The sequence below is a fragment of the Notechis scutatus genome, chromosome 4, assembly GCF_049901735.1.
Source record: "Notechis scutatus isolate UNSWTSFEM ecotype Mainland chromosome 4, rNotScu1.2, whole genome shotgun sequence".
Taxonomy (NCBI): domain Eukaryota; kingdom Metazoa; phylum Chordata; class Lepidosauria; order Squamata; family Elapidae; genus Notechis; species Notechis scutatus.
In genome coordinates this window covers 23,169,556-23,184,923 of record NC_142012.1, presented here as the reverse complement: position 1 = coordinate 23,184,923, position 15,368 = coordinate 23,169,556, and the positions used below count along the sequence as shown (strand labels likewise).

The window sequence follows — 15,368 nt, the reverse complement described above, 5'->3', positions numbered from 1 at the left end:
TAAGTGAATCTGGTTTCCCCATTGACTCTGCTTTTAAGGAGGTAGGAAAATATGATCACAGGACCCCAGGACACTGCCAACCATCATGTGACCACAAGGATGTAAGTGTGAAAAATGGCCATAAGTTACTTTTTCCAATGCCGTTGTAATTTTGAACCAACACTAAATGAACTGTTGTAAGTCGACGACTACCTATATAATTCTGGTTAATTCATGACCGGTCGTTCTGCGTTTCTTTGCTTATGAACCCCAAAGCCTATTTTGTTTCTTACTAGTGGAAAAAGTAACTTATGGCCATTTTTCACACTTACATCCTTGTGGTCGCATGATGGTTGGCAGTGTCCTGGGGTCCTGTGATCATATAAGAGAGGAAAAACACCGATCTGCCAAACTTTCCTTGAATATATTAAAAATATTAAAATCCATCAAAGCCAAGTTTGTGCTGCTGACGCCAGTCATGAATGCTTTTCTTTTCAGAAAAGAACTGCTGATGTCTAATTCTCCTGAATCTGGTAATGCTTACATTATATTCATTTTTGCAATCATGTAAAATATTCTACTGTTTGAGTTTAGACAGGCAAGGACCATTGCCGGGTGTTATATATTTTAAAAAGAACTTGCTATTGTTTTGCTGGTTTAACTGTAACGTGCACAAATGTTATTTCCTCTTACAACTAGAATTTGCAAATATACAACTTATATAAATACATTAACAACAATAATAATAATAATAATACATATTTATACAGAACACAGCACTACCTATATTAAGGGTTGTAGTGCTACTCTTTAACTGCGTTTTGCAATAAGATAATGGGATAAATGTTATTTATACACACAGAGACAATCAAAAGACTCTACTTTAAAAATTGATGCAGTACAATAATAATGGGTGTATCTTCAGCTTTTGACACAAAATGACCCATAACCAGCCAGTGGAAAACACGAAGAAGACATGGATTCAGTTGTTGATTCTTTTTGAGCACATTTAGACAGTCTTTTCTTCATAAAGGACAGATATATATTATAGAAAATGTGAATTATTTATATGGAGATCCACTGTGATTTCACAAACACAAAGGAGAAATCATCCATGTGTCTCATATAATAGGCATGGACAACCAAAGTCTGTTTTCTTCATCCATCTGTACCACTAATGGTCCTGAGAACATCGGCCTTTTTTCAAACTTATATCATCCAACCCAATTTCCCCAGTCCTTCCTTTTCCTTTTTCTCCTTTAAAAATAACCTGAGAGAGAAAATGAAAATAAATTAATAGACATATGAGATTGATTGAGTTCATGTATCATGTTAAGCTGTTGCTTGCTTAATAAGTAACAATGGCTTTAGCTATACATAAAACCAAGCTATGAACCATGATTGATGAAACACAACAATTATGCTCACACGTTATGCTAAACAAAACATTTTGGATAAGTGTTATGTGTGAACTTTGCAACATTTTATAGACTGCTGTTCCTTTAGTTTATTATATGATGTAGGGCAGGGTGTCAAACTCAATTTCATTGAGAGCCACATCAGGGTTGTGTTTGACTTTGCGGGGCCAAGGGTGGGCCTAGCTATCTCGATATCACTTATGTTGCGGGCGCCTGTGGTGGCCCGAGCACTCTGCCAGAAAAAACTAGCTCCCAAGCTCTGTTTACAGCTGTGACAGCCTCCTGCAACTCTCTGCCAGCAAACACGGAGCTCGGGAGGGCAGCCCTCCCGAGCTCCGTTTTTGCTGGCAGAAGCACCATGGGCAAGTCCTCTGCTGTGTCCAGGACACCCTGCGGGCCAGATGTAAGTACCCTGCAGGCCAGATCTGGCCCCCAGTCTTGAGTTTGAAGCCCCAATCTAGGGTGTTTAGAGAAATATGGAATATTTTTGAATAGGAGTTCTATAAAAGGAGCCAAATTTGCATTTACTTATCATGTACATCCAAGTTAATCACAGATTATGAATAGATTTATAACAATAAGGGAGGTTTCTAAAACTATAAAAAGATTGAACTAGGAAAGGTGCCTGGACCAGATGAATGATCAGGTACTTAATATAAATGATTTGAGGATGAACTTTTACAACCTTTACAAAGCATGATTAATCTTATAGGGAGGAAAGTGCCAGAGAATTGGAAAGAGGCCAGTAGAGTATTAACATCCAAAGAAGGACAAAATTTGACTTTAACAAGAAACTATAGGTCAATATAATTATTGAATAACAACAATTATTTGGGCTGATAGACTGAAAATAATTTTGCAATAATTTATTAATGGAGATCAACATGGGCTTTTACTTGAAAGAGAGTTAAACAATCCACCAAATCTTTCCATATGCACGCATGTAGTAATCTTGCCACAGTTATGACATGCAAAGTTCCCATAATTTTTCCAGCTGTTGGTCCATTGGTCCCAAAAGAAAGATCTTTGGTCTCAATTGTATATTAATCTTTAAAATCTTCTAAATCAGTTTATATACTTGAATCCACAATATTGTAGTTTTTTTAACATGTCCACCAAATATGATAAAATGTTTCTGCTGTATTTGAAATGTTTTCATACCTTTCTATACTTCTAGACAATTTCTCTGCTAACATATACTAACAGTACATCATTTTCTAAAAATTATCTTTAAGATTATAACATGTAAATTTCAATCCTTTCAACCACTTATTTATCCATTGTTCCATATATTGTTACGTATATTACTCTCAAACACCCTTTATAATTCTTTTCATCAGTCTTTTACTTGCTCTGTTTCAAATTTCAACTGAAGTATATGCATTTTAAAATTCCAGGTCCATCTTTTGTACATAATTTCATTTCCACTCCATGTTATGATATTCAAAAGAATAAACTCATTTTTGTCTACGTTAAATAATTTCATCAACCATAAATAAGAAAACTGTTGGCAACTGTCCCTGTCATCAATTGCTCTTCTGATTTTATTTTGTATTGTCCTTGACGAATTTCTAATATTTCATGATAAGTTAGCCATTTGTATTTGTTTATTATTTCTTGTCTATCAAATGCTTCTTATGCTGAGAGCCACAGAAGTATTTTCAGGTAAAAACCTGAATTTTTATCTATTCAATATTCTCAGTAAGGCACATCTAACATAATGATTTTTTAAATCCACGTTAACCTTCCTTCTATCATACCACAAATATCCATCCCACCCAGATTTTGTGCACGAAGAAGAAGTGTTCTAGATTTTAAAATCATGAAATCTTGCAATTGAAGTGGGGAATTGCAATTTAAGTAGTGCTTGCAAATCTAATCAATACCTGAAGAAAAATGGTTATTGTGGAAAGATCAGTATTTTGAGGAAGCTGGGGAAGAAGATATGCTTTATATGTCTCAAGCTCAATCCATAAAATAATACAACTGGGAATTTAATCCAATACTGGGGAGATCAGGGAAGATCTTTACTTATTAGAAAGTATAATGATTAAGATGTTAGATGACTTAATTTTTATCATGGTTCATAGAAAAAGGTGCAATGCAATTACTATTTTTATGATTAACATCAAGCAATCAAGACTTAATTGAAGAAATTGTAACACATTTAGAGATTAATAGAAGGAAATGTAACTATCAAATATCCTAAATATAAATAATATTGCTTTCCCTCTTCATATCTCTCTCTGTCTCTCTGTCTGTCTCTGTCTCTATCTTTCTGTCTCTCCCTCCCTCTCTCTTTTCCTTTAAATCCCAGAGTTGTACTTACGCTTTTGATGCCAGGTCCTTTCAGTGTTATATGCGTCTGACTCCAACCATGACCTCTGTTCCTTCCCCAAATTGCTGGCCCATGAATACCAGCCTTTCTTAGAAAGACTTGAAGCAACCCAGAGTGTAATCCAGATACTTTATGCCGAAAAGATAAGCACAGATCTTCGGAGCGAGCTAAATGGCCTAGTGGGAGAACCAAGCGGGCAAATCGACCTGCCTTTCCTTTGGGTTGAGAAATAGATAAATATTGTCCGCCTGTTTAAAACAAAGTGGGACGAGAAAACAAATTATTTCAACATGCCCTTGAAAAAGAACATCATAATAAAGAATTAAATTTGTGGCTGCAACAAAAGGCCAATATTTGCCACCCAGCTGTAGCACTGCGAATAATATGAGTGTAACACTGATTTGATTGATTTATTTTAATTTATTTATACACACACACACACACACACACACACACAATTTAGTTAAAAATAGAAAAATTGACTCAGATCTGAGAAAGCATAAGTAGAATAACATAGTGCATATATGAGTGCTATCACCTGCATTTTTCTATAATATCGCAGAAGATGTTTTATCCAATTCAGAAAGTATTGTTATCTACATTGGTAAATAATAAACACTTTTTTAAAAAAAAATCCAAGCTGTAATAACTGAGAAACATGTTTTGCAAAAACAAATATTTTTTTTCTCAACAATATTTTTTAATTAAAATTTGATCCTCTAATTTTCCATTGGTGGAAGGACACTTTGGGGACCCTATTACCCAAACAAAACTAGAGCTGCAACTAAAGAAATAACACCAAAGTATTAATAATCTAGACATATTCAATGAATTTCCACTGTTTACTTTGGAATGTTTCATACACCATTTATTCTAAGAGGGAAGGTAAGAGGTTTTCATTTGAAACTAATCTTAAAATATTTACTGCCTGGAACAATTCATGTTTCTGAGGAACTTAAGAGCAGAGGTGGGCTGCTGCCAGTTCTCACCAGGTCGGACGAACCAGTAGTTAAGATTCTGCACAGTTCTGTGAACCGGCAAATCCCACCATTGGCTGGTGCCCCCCTGCTAGTTTTTTGGCCATTTTCAGGCCTGAAAACACCCCAAAGAACATCCCTGAAAATGGCCCCAAAATGGCTGGAAAACGGCACAAAAACGGCCAGAAAACAGGCCGAAAAACTGGGGTGTGGGGGCAGCCAGTGGTGGGATTAGCCCAAACTGGCTGAATTCTACATCTGCCTTTGAGGGGAGTGACTGGGAGGGAGGACTGGGCATGATGAGTGACGTACCCACCCATTCACATGAAATAACCGTCCACACCTTCCCAGCCAGAGAACCGGTTGTTAAATTATTCCAATTCCACCACTGGTTAAAAGTACAGAAAATCTTCCACTTTCTCTTTTGGATGTAGGCAGGTTTGTATCCATAGATTTCAGATAACTTTAAACATGTTCATTTATGCAAAAATCATCCCACTTCCTGTAAACATAGTGTCTAGAGCCATAATTCCAGAAATATACCTAACATTTGCCATTAGTTACTCATCCATGTACTTCTTCATGCCAGGGTAAATAATATGTTGGCAAAAGCTATCAACTGTTAGAGGAGAAGACTGGAATGAGTAAAAAAGTAGTAATTTATTTCATTGATGTCTTTTGAAAATTCAAAAGTCTATTAAAGTTGCCATGCCACATTTAAACATGCTATCAATATAATAAATGCATATATATTCTAAATTTATTTTTAATATTTCAAGTTAGAAAAATTATCTAAAGAATATATACATTTTATACAAATGCGGTACTAACAAAACAAAGGCATAGCATTAGAAGGCGTAACATCTTATTTAGCCTTCCATATATACTGTACATAATGTACTTGTAGTGTGACTATATTATCTAGTTGTAATGCCCAAAGTGATTCTTTCCCAAGCCATATTTAAGTGACTTGAGTTGTCTCAATGCAACTAGGTAATTATATAAATCCATATTCAGAAGCACACATTATTAGTAAGTAGTTTTCCAAAGCTTCAGTTACACCACAGGCTACACATATTTAGATTTAGGTACACTGCCCTCATCAAACATTGTCAATTACAAAGAAAAGAAGTAAATGTTAATATGATTTAGGAACAAAAATATGAATGAATATGCAAGAAAATTGCCTTAAGAGGTATTATCGTGTCATCCATACACTGCTTTTCAAACTTTTCCATTCAAGGAACAGTCCAAAGAAAATGGCCCTTGAACATTTACATACACAGGAAAGTTAAAACAAAACTTTACATTCTAACAGAAACGCTCCTCAACTCCAAATAAATCAATTGCCAGAAATATATGCCATTTTTTTTCTTATTTCTGATTCTTTGCTTATCATATAGCACTGTCTTCAATGAAAGAAAATCGAGCAATACCTGAGGAGTCTTTAACAGGTTCCCAGTGTAAATCATCATTTCTTTCTTTGATCCATCCACACAAACCACCATCAAAGTTGCAACTATGAATCAGAACACCTACAGAGATCAAGAAAATCAAGAAAAAGAGCTTCGGACTTGAGACAGGTTAACTCAGTCCTCTGTAAACATGCTGAGACTTTCATTCGAATACTTTGAAGGTACTAGATTGGTAGAGGCTAAGCCAAGTGTGAGGTTATTATGTGTAGTCAATGTTCACACAAATAATGTAAAGGATATATCAATCACATTTGCAAAAAGGAGAAGCTTTATTAGTGCATCAATTGATGAAAACAAAGGAATTCTAAGCCATTTCCCTGCTGTGCTCTTCTCTTCATTTCTGCTTTTAGAAAAGTATGGGATACCCAATTTAGTTAAAATTTATCCTATTGGAGCAAATTATAAAGTTATGAAGATTTCATTAGATTTATCCCACTACTTTCCTCAGAATTCAAGGAATGGCTTTTAGTAAGTAGAGTTCTCATTTTATATTGCCCAACTGGTTTGTACACATTAGTATTAAAATACACATATGCCCGGTGATACATATATTCTTAGGAATGTAGTACATAAGAAACAGTAATGCTTTCCTCTTAAGAGAGCTTTCTAGAATGCTAACTAGATCCAAACTGACAAAGTGCTTACCTGGGTCATCATTTGCTTCAGCCTCACTGGCACTTATCCCTTGTTCAATTTCAAATGTTTCTAAGAGATGATTGCTCACTCCAGGCTGGCGGGGAACTGGCAGAGAAAACCATCACGCCATTAAAAAAGAAACAATAAAATAGAGAAGGAAGTCAACCACAGATTATTACATAGTTTACATGCCAACCTATTGTCAAGCTTCAATGCAAAAGCCGTTTGGGTGAGCTTGTAAGAAATACAAGGATTTCAGCTAAGTAATAATTATAGAGGCAATAACCAACTGCTATGATTCATGAAGAAGACCCTAGAGAGAGAACCATATTCAGATCCTCCTGCATTTCCTTCCTAACACTTTTTGAACAGGCTTAGTTGTTTCAATCTTTGTTTCTGCTTCCATTGCCAAACTGCCAAATTGTTTTCAATTTTTCCTAACATCCAACTACATTACAGATAATCAGCCGTATTGCTAGAAATATTCTTATACAAGAGTGATACTTCTTCTGATTTGTTTGATGCTTCATCAACTAAGATTTTAGAATTATTTTGATTTGTCAATCGCTAACAAGATAATAGGTATAAGTATAAACATAGTTATGAATACATGAAATGGATACATATGAGAAAATGGATACATATGACACAATAGGACAGGGACAGTAGGCACATTGGTGCGCTTATGCATGGCCCCTAGGAAAGGGGTGAGGTCAATAGTAGACAATCTAAGGTTAAAGTTTTTGGGTTTGGGGAAGAAACCACAGAGTCAGGTAGAGTATTCCAGACATTGACCACTCTGTTGCTGAAGTTGTATTTCCTGAAATCAAGTTTGGTGCGGTTAACCTTGAGTTTGCTCTTGTATTGTTATGGTTGAAGCTGAAGTATTCATTGACAGGTAGGACATTGCAATGTATGATTTTATATACTATACTTAGATAGGACCGAAGACGGCATAGTTCTAGGTTTTCTAGGTCTAGAATTTCAAGTCTGGTGGCATAAGATATTCTGTAGATGAGTAGAGGAGTGGAGAACTCTTCTTGTGAAATATTTCTGGACTTTCTCAACTGTGTTAATATCAGATACGTAATGTGGGTACCAGACTGATGAGCTGTATTCAAGTATTGGTCTAGCAAATGTTTTGTATGCTCTAGTTAGTAGTGTGATATTACCAGAGAAAAAGCTACATAGGATTAGGCTAACAACTCTCAATGCCTTTTTGGCTATGTAGTTACAGTGGGCTCTAGCACTTAGATCATCAGAAATGAGTATTCCAAAGTCCTTGACAGAGTTTGGATCATCAACAAGGTCTTGACTATTCAGCTTGTATTTTATTTTCTGATATATTTTTTTTGCCAATATGTAAGACAGAGCATTTATTTGTTGAGATTTGAAGTTGCCATTTGTTTGACCATTCTGATACATAGTCAAGGTCTTTTTGAAGGGTAGCAGTATTGTGTGTAGTGTTGAATAGCTTTACATCATCAGCAAAGAGAACACGGTTGCTCTTAATATGATCACAGAAGTCATTTATGTAGAGTATGAAGAGAGTTGGTCCTAGAACACTGCCTTGGGGGACACCACTGTTGACAGGTACAGAATTTGATAGGACGCTCCCAATTTTGACCATTTGTTGTCTGTTTGACAGGAATGCTTCTATCCAGTTATGCAGGTGTCCAGAGAATAACATAAGATTTTAGTTTTAGGAGTAGTTTGTCGTGTACCACTGAATCAAAGGCTTTAGAGAAGTCTATGTAGATTGCATCTGTTGCTTTGCCCTGATCAAGTTGTGTAGTCCATATGTTTTTGCAGTGTAAGAGTTGCAGATTGCAGAATAGTTTTTTTCTGAAACCAAATTGTTTATTAGAGAGTAGGTTTTTTGTCTCTAAGTGGAGGATGATGGATTGGTTAATAATTGATTCCATGATTTTACAGGTGATGCAACATAAAGAGATTGGTCTGTAATTTTCAACTAGGCTGGGGTCTCCCTTTTTGAAGATGGGGATGACCATGGCTTGTGACCATAGGTTAGGCAAGGAGCTGGTCCTGAAAGATTTTTCAAAGATTATGCTTAGAGGTTCGGCTATGGCAGTGGGTAGCTTTTTTCAGAAGTAGGCACATATTCCGTCTGGTCCAATAGATAAAGATGGTTTTAGATTACATAGTGCTTTTTCAACATTGTCTTCTGTAAAATCGATATGTATTAGATCATTGTAGTTGTCTGTGGTTCGACTAGGAAATACATTGCTATTTACAAATACTGAGAAAAAGAATGTGTTAAAGAGGTTGGCTTTAATGGTGTTGTCATTGCAGTCTTTACCATTAGGTCCTTTCAGGGGTGGGATGGACCTTGAACCTTTTGGTGTGTTGTTTACAAAATTGTAGAAAGCGCGGGTGGAAGTGGTGCATAGAAGGTTTTCCTCTTGTTTAATGTGATAATTGGTGCATACAGTCTTTATCTGGTGGCATAAATCTTTGTATTGGCTTTTGAAATTGGCAACATGACCAGATTTGTTTTTCCGCCAAAGATGACCTTTTCTCACTCCAAAAGAGAACCTATGATATGAATTTCCAATTTAAAGAATTTTGTTGTTAGTTGCAAAGTTGTGTTTGACCCATTGTGACCCCATGGACAATGTTCCTCCAGGCCTTCCTGTCCTCTACCATCTTCTGGAGTCCATTTAAGCTCACGCCAATTGCTTCAGTGACTCCATCCAGCCACCTCATTCTCTGTCGTCCCCTTCTTCTATTGGCCTCAATCTTTCCCAGCATTAGGCTCTTCTCCAGCGAGTCCTTCCTTCTCATTGATGGCCAAAGTATTCGAGTTTCATCTTCAGGATCTGGCCTTTTAAAGAGTAGTCAGTGTTGATCTCTTCTAGGATTGACCAGTTTGACCGCCTTGCAGTCCAAAGGACTCGCAGGAGTTCTCCAGCACCATAGTTCAAAGTTGCCAATTCTTTGGCACTCAGCCTTTCTTATGGTCCAAAATTTAAACAATAGTGATATTTTAATGAAATACTGTATATTGAGGTAGACATTGCTTAAGAATTTTGTGCTTGTCTATACAAAGGAAGAAGTTCTTGTATTTATGCCATTTTAATTTTCTGGAAGAACATGAATACTATAATTACAGTACAGCAATGATAGAGCTTTTTTTGGTGGCATATAGCATTATTTATTTCTTAGATATATGTACTGTCAGCACAATCTGCAAGGTAGTTTGCAATAAATATATTTGATACTAAAACCAGAAGTAAATAATAAAATCAACTTCTGATATTTAAAATGATGGAAGACGTGAATCATTAAAAAAAAAACCTGAATATAATATCGGTAATTAGCCTGTCTTAAAAGCATTGCAGAAAAAAAATATGTTTTTAAAGATCGCTTTTATTGGGGGAGAAAAAATCTGGAACATCTGCTATTGTCGCTGCTAAAAAGAAAAACTTGAATGATGCCAAGGCCTAGATAATTCATGGAAACTGTGCTTTCACTAGGATAGTTTTGGTTTTTAGTTGTAACTATTCAGACAGAGCCCTGATTAAGATCAGTCTGCTTGAGCATCTAATATGTGATAGGCTTTTATTTAGTATCTGGGTATGAATTTTGCCGTTCAGTAACCCCCACTATGATGTGATATGAGGCACAATAGTTTCATTTTACATTATTTTATATAGCATGCATTTATATTTTTAAATTAAGGCATGAAACACAAAATGCTCATCCTATGAACTATTTTAAAAGCCAAACTTGTTCTAGCAAAGACTATCTGGTGAATTGCCTGTGGGCCTTCTTCCTTCTAGGACAATCCCTCCTTCCCCAATTCTCCTTTCCAAATTTCAGGAAAAGGAGAGGGACTCTACTCCATATGCAGGAATGATCAAATCCCAATCCTGCAATATTCCTCAGAATTTCTCCTTAGTTTCTCCAATAACATTTAGCAGATGGATTTTCTACAGGAAAAAAGAGAACGGGAGGCTGTTAGCTACAGTGACCACTGCTACTTTTCTCTTTTGCCAGTAATGTCCTGAACCTTCTTCTAGAGTAAAACTGCGTGGAGTTGGCAACCAGACATTTTGGAATTTAATTTATATCAGCTAGTACAAGTAATCCTTGTCTTACAACCATTTCTTTAGATCCCTGGTAACACAGTGGTTAGAATGTAGTATTGCAGGCTAACTCTGCCTGCAGTCTGGAGTTCGATCCTGATGTGGTTCAAGCCTTCCAGTAAAATGAGGACCTAGATTGTTGGGGACAATATGTTCACAATATAAATCACTCAAAGAGTGCTGTAAAGCACTATGGAGCAGTATATAAGTCTAAGTGCTATTGCTATTTGTTTAACAACCGTTCAAAATTATGACACCATTAAAAAAAAAATAGTTTACAACCGATCCTCACGCTTACGATTGTCGCAATGTCCCTGTAATCATGTAATCAAAATTTGGGTGCTTGGCAACCTGCAAGTATTTACAAGGATTGCACTATTCTGTGTTCATGTGATTGCCATTTGAAACCTTCCCAAATCAATGTCTGGCAAAGCTTTGCTTCTGATTCAAAGCAAAGTTAATGAAACCAGTGTGGGGTGCTCCATCACTGGATGTTTTTTTAAAAAGAGCTGTATATAGCTTTGTATATAGCAGGGATCCCCAAACTTTAAGACTTGTGGACTTCAACTCCCAGAATTCTCCAGCCAGCTATGTGTTCACATGATTGCCAATTGAAACCTCCCCAATCAGTTTCTGACAAAGCTTTACTTCTGGAGGATTCTGGGAGTTGAAATTTACAATTCTTAAAGTTGCCAAGTTTGGAGACCTCTGGCATATAGGGTCTCCTGTTTATAGGGTCTCCTGTATATGAGGTCTCCTGTTTAAGCAGGGGGTTGGACTAAAAGACCCCCAAGCATCCTTCCAACTCTGTTATTATGTTATTTGCTTAACAATTGTGTGATTCATTTAACAACCATGACAGAAAGGTAACAAAAACTAGTGTAACCCACTTAATGACTGTCTTACTTAAAGACAGACATTCTGGTCCCAATTGTGGGTTTAAGCCAAGAATTACCAGTATAGTAAACCTAAACCTAACCGCACGTAATATATCCCCGTATATATGGTCATCATAAAATTTGTGAATTTGTTAGGAATCAAGATCTGTGTATGAAAAAAGGATGCTTCCTAAGGCTAAATTCTTGTTGACAATACTCTAGAAGAGGCAAGCAGTATCCATACTACAGGTAGGTAGAGAGGACATCTCTCCCAGTTAAATCATTATGACATTCTCTTTGAATAAAAACCTAATTCTTTGTAACAATAATAGCATTAACACACTTAAATTTAAAATTACCTTTCAATGTCCACAACTTTTATCTCAAAGTTCCTCCTAATTTGAGCTAGGCCTACAAAAGGATCTAAATCTTTTGAAAGAATGATGCCTTAGGCCATTTGCCACATGAAAGCTTGACAAATTGATGTAATCCAAAACACGAAAGGAATTTCATGTGCAGACTGTAGAGCTGGGCCTTTGATTTCATGTATAACAACATGCAATTATTATAGCTTTAGACTACTCATATCAATATCTCTAAATGCCAAACTATTTGAGCTGTGTAACTAATATTTCCCAGAGAAACCAGCAAAAAACATGAGTGTTGAGCCCTTGATATTAAGGTTGTAATTCTTTCAGATTTACCGTCTGGATTTTTTAAACTTCTGAGCAGACATGCCTAGCATCTTACAGGATAGACACAATAAACCTATGCTGATATGTATATATAATGAAGCCTTTACAGGGGGGAAAAACTTTTCCTTTGTCTATAGGAATTCACTATTTTGCACTGAAGACCACAGTAGGTAAAGAGCACCTAGCTATATATAAAAAGGATAAACTGCAGAGTGAATTAATTCAAATTATTTATTAGTTAACATTCTGTGGATTCATTAAAAGAGTTTCCTCAATTAATTAAGCATCCTTGCACCTCTAAGCAACTTAATGGATTTCTAAATAGCAGGCCATCTCCCTCCCACCCCACCAAACCCCCCAAAAGCTCTGTTATTTCACCTCATTCTGGTAGTTAACTTTCTGGGAGTATGAATGAAAAACACAAGGAGTATATACCAAAAATAAAAACTAGTATTAGAATTCACCTACAGTATAAAGTTCATCCCAGCTGCCTAGCTAAAGCAAGCAGGCGCCTATATTAGACAGGAGCAATATGGGAAGATGAAGGAGGTACATGGTGTTTTTAGAGACAATAGCAAATCTATTATTTGAATTAGTATGCTAAGGGTAACAAGATGAATGATTCAGAGAAGAAGAAGAAAAACAGGATGGAAGCACAGTGAAAAACTACATGACAGAGATGTCAACATCCAAGATAATTTAGAAGATGTTCCCTATTCACAAGAACTTGTACAGATGAAAGATGAAATTTGATCAGCATTTTGATTATTACCAAGTTGATGACAAGAAAGAACAAAATGATCAAAAACAAGATACATAGATATAATTACAGCTGTCATAGGTATACTGTGAGGAACCCTGAAAATTTACGATGGGAATAGATTATCTTGGTGCATGTCTACACATGTGGTTATTAAGATTAGATGTTGGTTTGAGGGCACATAATCAATTGATAAGTCAAAGCATTTCCAGTTCTTCCAAGCTCGTCTTTGTTGCGCCATTTTATGTGTCTGGCTAAAAAGAAAGGGACTTAGGCAAGAAAAACCAAAAGTACACATATAGACTGGGTGAAACCAGGCTCAATAGCAGCAACTTGAGAGGGATCTTGGAGTCTTAGTGGACAACCAGCTAAATATGAGCCAGCAGTGTGCAGCAGCCGCCAAAAAAGCTAATGTAATCCTAAATTGTATTAACAGAAGGATACAATCAAGATCAAGGGAGGTACTAATACCACTCTATAAAGCCTTAGTAAGACCACACCTAGAGTACTGCATCCAGTTTTGTTCACCATATTATAAAAAAGATGTTGAGACTCTAGAAAAAGTACAGAGAAGAGCAACCAGGATGTTTAGGGGACTGGAGGCTAAAACATACAATGAACGGTTGCAGGAACTGGGCTTGGCTAGTCTAGTAAAGAGAAGGACCAGGGGAGACATGATAGCAGTCTTCCAATATTTGAGGGGCTGCCACAGAGAGGAAGGGGTGAAGCTATTTTCTAAAGCACCTGTAGGCCAGACAAGGAATAATGGATGGAAACTGAACAAGGAGAGATTTAACCTGGAAATAAGGAGAAACTTTCTGACAGTGAGAACAATCAACCAATGGAACAGCTTGCCCTCGGAAATTGTGGGAGCGTCATCACTTGAGACTTTCAAGAAGAGATTGGACTGCCATTTGTCAGAAATGGTGTAGGGTCTCCTGCTTGGGCCGGGAATTGGACTAGATGGCCTACAAGGTCCCTTCCAACTCTGATTATCTGTTATCTGACTCTTACTGTTTATCCATTATGAAGCAGGATCATCTACGCACATGGAATTGGAAAGATAAACTACTTTTAGTTGTAAGCACTTTCAAAAGTCTGAGTAAAGTTAATTTCACTGTCTTTCATGCTGAAGGAAAACATTTGCTTGGATTCAGAAAAGTAGTGAGAAACTTACATTGTGAGTTCCAAACCTTTTCCAACTTGATATCAAAAGCCTTTCCACAGGTTATGTGTATTATATTGAGACTGTGTGTGTGTGTGGGGGTGGGGGTGTAAATTGTTTTTAACCCAATATAGTGCATGTAACTTTCTCTTTTTTTTTCCTGTTCAGGACTGCCTGGGCAAATCCTGCAGCTTTCTTGGTAAGGTTTGTCACAAGTTGTTTGTCATTGCCTCCTTCCTAGGGCTGAGGCAAAGTGACTGGCTCAAGGTCACCCAGCTGGTATTGTGTCTAAAGCGGGACTATAACTCATGGTCCAGTTTTTAGCCTGATGTCTTAACCACTACACCAAACTGGCTTTTTGACATGTACCTATTCTACCCAAAAAACACGATTTACAAACCAATGGATATGTTTATACAGCATGATAAACAAAATACAGCATTTTATCATTTGAAGATAAGAAGCTATATATTAAACTCTGGAAAACTGAATGAATGATTGCAAGATATGCACATGATGAAAGATTAGAGCAAGTAAATGAAATTGTGTACCTAGGTGGGATGCTTATTAAAAACAGGGAAATGGTTAGAGAATTTTTTTAAGATGTGTCAATATTCATAGAAAGGAATGAATAGCAACAACAACTTATTTGATTTATTATTTAGTATTGTCCAAATTCAATATTGGACTAAAATGGAATAGTATGATTAGTATGTAGAGTCTCGGTGGTGCAGTGGCTAGACTGCAGTACTGCAGACTACTTCTGCTGACTGCTGGCTGCCTGCAATTTGGCAGTTCAAATTTCACCAGGGTCCAGGTTCACTCAGCCTTCCATCCTTCTGAGGTCAGGAAAAGGAGGACCCAGATTGTTGGGGGCAATATGCTGATTCTGTAAACCACTTAGAGAGGGCTGTAAAAACACTGTGAAGTAGTATATA

The 15,368-nt window shown here is 36.6% G+C and overlaps 1 protein-coding gene across 6 annotated transcripts in view; it reads right to left on the bottom strand.

Annotated features, from left to right (window-relative positions):
- Positions 1-385: 385 nt before the first annotated feature.
- NPNT (nephronectin) overlaps positions 386-15,368 on the bottom strand; it is a 63,406-nt gene continuing 48,423 nt past the window's right edge. For 5 of the 6 annotated variants that reach the window (XM_087962934.1, XM_026668654.2, XM_026668653.2 and 2 more), the window contains 4 exons: positions 6,833-6,928; positions 6,149-6,247; positions 3,727-3,983; positions 386-1,249 (listed from right to left, as the gene is read on the bottom strand). In XM_087962934.1, coding sequence (XP_087819060.1) covers positions 1,154-1,249; positions 3,727-3,983; positions 6,149-6,247; positions 6,833-6,928 — 548 coding nt within the window. In that variant the 3' untranslated portion in view covers positions 386-1,153. The remainder of the gene's footprint in view (positions 1,250-3,726; positions 3,984-6,148; positions 6,248-6,832; positions 6,929-15,368) is intronic. The other variant, XM_087962935.1, reaches the window with a different exon arrangement.